General features: G+C 39.5%; 1 protein-coding gene across 1 annotated transcript; it reads left to right on the forward strand.

Moving 5' to 3' along the window:
• Positions 1-140: 140 nt before the first annotated feature.
• Positions 141-2,582, forward strand: zgc:193505 (uncharacterized protein LOC559113 homolog). Its single transcript, XM_037538910.1, has 3 exons — positions 141-243; positions 723-947; positions 2,206-2,582. The coding sequence occupies exons 1-3, from the start codon at positions 201-203 to the stop codon at positions 2,247-2,249; spliced, it is 312 nt and encodes a 103-aa protein (XP_037394807.1). The 5' UTR covers positions 141-200; the 3' UTR covers positions 2,250-2,582.
• Positions 2,583-3,630: the final 1,048 nt, after the last annotated feature.

The raw sequence follows: 3,630 nt of genomic DNA on the forward strand, positions 1-3,630 counted from the left end.
TCATACTGAGACAGAAGTAACCTGTGAAACCAGTCCAGCTGGTCCCACTAAGGCACAGTTTCCACTCCGCCCCTCAGCAAACCAGCCAATAAGCTCACAGCTCTAGGTGCAAGCGTAAGCCTACTTAAGTGTCTGTGGTCACCTGTGCGCCCATCTCACACTCTGACCAACACGCTGAGGACTGAGCGTCTATAAACAGCATGTCTCTGAATCACTTTGTTGATGCTGCCGTTGACAAAGCGGGTGAGTGATTGTGCAGATTGATATCAGAGCAGAGGAACAGAAATAACTCTAAAACTTAACTTAAGCCTGTGTTTGTGTGATTAGTGCTTTACGCCCCCAGACAGGGAGAAAGGACGCTGGGCTGGTGTCCATGAGGATTTTTATATTTCAAAGAATTTGCTTGCCTTTTTTGTTTCTTTCATTCTTTGTTTCGGGTGTAAAATAGCGACAACCAACTTAGCAGTGAAGACCGTCTTAGTTAAGAACTGTTGGTGCAACCAGCCTTGAAGAAAAAAAAATAGACCTCAGCGTTGCTTTGGTTAACCTTTTGTTTTAAGTCTTTCACACCAAGTCTTCAGAGAATAATGCCAATGTCTAATAACAAACGTGAAAGAATGTAAATCAAAGATGCTGCGTATAATAACAGATCATAATATTAATTTGTAATGTCATGTTCTTGACTAAAAGAAAGCAGCTGAGAAATGTTCTTCTTTCTTTAGCTTCGGTAGCTAAAGTGAAGGTAAAATCTATGTTTGGAGGAGGAGATGGAAAGAGCAAGTCTGGGGGAGGCAAGTCTGGGGGAGGAATAGGAGGCCTCTTCCCCTCTTCAGGAGATGGAGGTGACAAGAGCAACAAGGGAGAAAAGGCAAAAGGAGGACTGTTTGATGTACTCAAATCTCCACCAATGGAGGAGCCAAAAGACAAAGCCAGCGGAGGAGCAGAAAGTAAGCTGCTTTACCTCTTAATCACATATACACGCATTACATTCATACCTCAAACTCCAACTACCTGTAGGTGGCTCCACTCTTCAGTTCCTCACTGTCATCGTATTCGCAGTAGTTGCTGTAAGGGGAATTCCACCAATTTTTCAAAATGTCTGGATAATGTAGTCCTTGGGATGTAAACAAATTCAGTGGTTTGATGTGAAGTGGTCCGTTATAGAGAAACTTATACTCAGAATTATTTACAGTGGTGATGATAGGAACCAGGGGTCACAACGTCTACAACTGAAATATGGCCGTTTTATTTACTATCCAGACCCATCAGAGAAATTACATGTATTTTCTGAATTTTACATGTAATGTTTGTGATGGTAAAATGAAAAAAAAAATGTTTTATTTGCCTTACAACATTCTGTGTGAACATGTCCACTCTGAGCTCTCCACTCGGAATCACAAAACTATCATAAAACAATGTCTCAGACATCTGGCAGCATATTCATAGCTTACAGCATACTCATTCTTTGAGGGAGGTTTCAGAGGCATTAAACCAGTCAGACGTCTGGTTCTTATCACCACCACTGTGGACGATTCTATTTCAGTAAGTTCCTGTAGAGCAGAGCATTTAACACCAAACCACTTTAAATGACTTTGTTTTCATCTCAACCGTTTAATAATATTAATTTGTTTAAAAAATGGGTGGAGTTCCCCTTTAAGACTAACAACTGAATAAAAGGCCTGCAGTTTATGGCATTAACTGAAGACGTGACAGTGACGCGACGCCGCATATTTCTGTGTATAACTCATCTGACTCTGGATCTGGACCAGGCGTGCCTGAAACAAGTAGAGTGAGAAAAGATAGATGTCAGTAGTTGTGATGGCGAATCATTGCTTAGCTTAAAGCAGCACTATGTAGTGGTTTTGTTGGTAGCATTACTGAATCAGGAGGAAAAAAAGCATTAACATTAGGAACGTGAGCTGCTCTTAGTATGTAAATCCTGATATAATGATGTAAATGTCAGAGGCATCAGGGCAGATTTGCAGTTTTGCAAATTGTGTCATGCGTATTACGTCACACAGAGACTCAAAAAGAACAGTGTATGCCATCCATCTCACTGGAAGAAACATGACCACACACTGCTTAATATCAGTCGTCCACCACTGTATCCATATTCAGCCTCACTGAGTCACTTCAGTCAGTGTTTGCAGTTGTTCTGTTTACAGAGCTGTTTAATCATAACACAAATGTGTGTGTTACTTTCAGACACAGATTTCAATTCGGCTATAGATGAGCTCTCTGGTTTATAAGCAGAAGAGGGAAGTAACGGAAGACAGTCACTCATCCGCACGTCCACCTGTCACCAACTACTGCCTTTATTCAACCTCAGCTTTTTTGAAAAAAAAATATACATATAACAAAGAGCCTTTTTTGTATTTCTGTTTCACAGTGCAACATGTGGCAGAATGGTATGTGGGTTGTTGTATGTATGAAAAATGAAGATAAGCTAATTAAAAAATATATCACGATCTGCCAATTTTAACAGGTCACTTATAATAATGCCATGTCAACAATGATACAAGGAAAAATATAATATATAATATATTTTTGTATATAGTCTAAATATTAAAAACCTTAATAAACACTGCAAAACATGTTCAAAAGTGTACTAGTTCTGTGGTTTTTTCCATTTAACTGTGCAAAGTCAGCTTTCATTTGCAGTCAACATGGACATTAAGTGAAATTATTCATTTTAACATACAATTATGCAGTCCACTCCACAATTATCATCACCACTGGTAAAAAATAAAAAAAGGTTTAAAGAAACACACATTTTCATGATTTAACTTAATCTCACACTGAAACACACACACACACACACACACGTCACTGCTGTTGTAACAAAATCTCATATCATCATTTGAACATGCCTGTTACTCTTTACATTGTGTGTAAATTTCATTAAGAATGGATTGACTTACATATGACACACACACACACACACACACACACACACACACACACAATACACTTTATTAGGTACACCTTGCTAGTAAAAGGTTGGACACCCTTTTGCCTGCCTTAATTCTTCATGGCACACTTTCAACACGGTGTTGGAAACATTCCTCAGAGATTTTGGTTGGTTATTTGAGTTCCTGCTGCCTTTCTATCATCTGGAACCAGTCTGCCCGTTCTCCTCTGACCTCTCACATCAACAAGGCATTTTCGTCCACACAACTGACCGCTCACTGGATATTTCCTCTTTTTCTGACCGTTCTCTGTAAACCCTAGAGATGGTTGTGTGTGAAAATCCCAGTAGATCAGCAGTTTCTGAAATACTCAGACCAGCCCGTCTGGCACCAACAACCACGCCACGTTCAAAGTAACTTAAATCACCTTTCTTCCCCGTTCTGATGCTCGGTCTGCACTTCAGCAAGTTGTCTTGACCACCTCTACAGCCTAAATGCATTGAGTTGTGGCCGTGTGATTGGCTGATTAGCTATTTGTGTTAACAAGCAACTGAACAATAATACCTATATGTACCTAATAAAGTGGCTGGTGGTTATATATATAAATGTATGTATGTATGTATGTATGTATGTATGTATGTATGTATGTATGTATGTGGCTGCTTTGGCCAGTTTCTTCCTGTTTAATATGCATCCTCATTTCAGATAAAACACAAAACGG

The sequence above is a fragment of the Pygocentrus nattereri genome, chromosome 5 (genome assembly GCF_015220715.1).
Source record: "Pygocentrus nattereri isolate fPygNat1 chromosome 5, fPygNat1.pri, whole genome shotgun sequence".
In the NCBI taxonomy this organism is placed as follows: domain Eukaryota; kingdom Metazoa; phylum Chordata; class Actinopteri; order Characiformes; family Serrasalmidae; genus Pygocentrus; species Pygocentrus nattereri.

What these genes read in the sequence shown, in the direction of transcription:
- zgc:193505 (XM_037538910.1), top strand. Translation starts at nt 201, where the DNA reads ATGTCTCTGAATCACTTTGTTGATGCTGCCGTTGACAAAGCGG. An exon ending in TGCTGCCGTTGACAAAGCGG is followed by an intron (nt 244 to 722) that starts GTGAGTGATTGT and finishes TTCTTTCTTTAG; the next exon opens with CTTCGGTAGCTAAAGTGAAG. An exon ending in AGCCAGCGGAGGAGCAGAAA is followed by an intron (nt 948 to 2,205) that starts GTAAGCTGCTTT and finishes TGTTACTTTCAG; the next exon opens with ACACAGATTTCAATTCGGCT.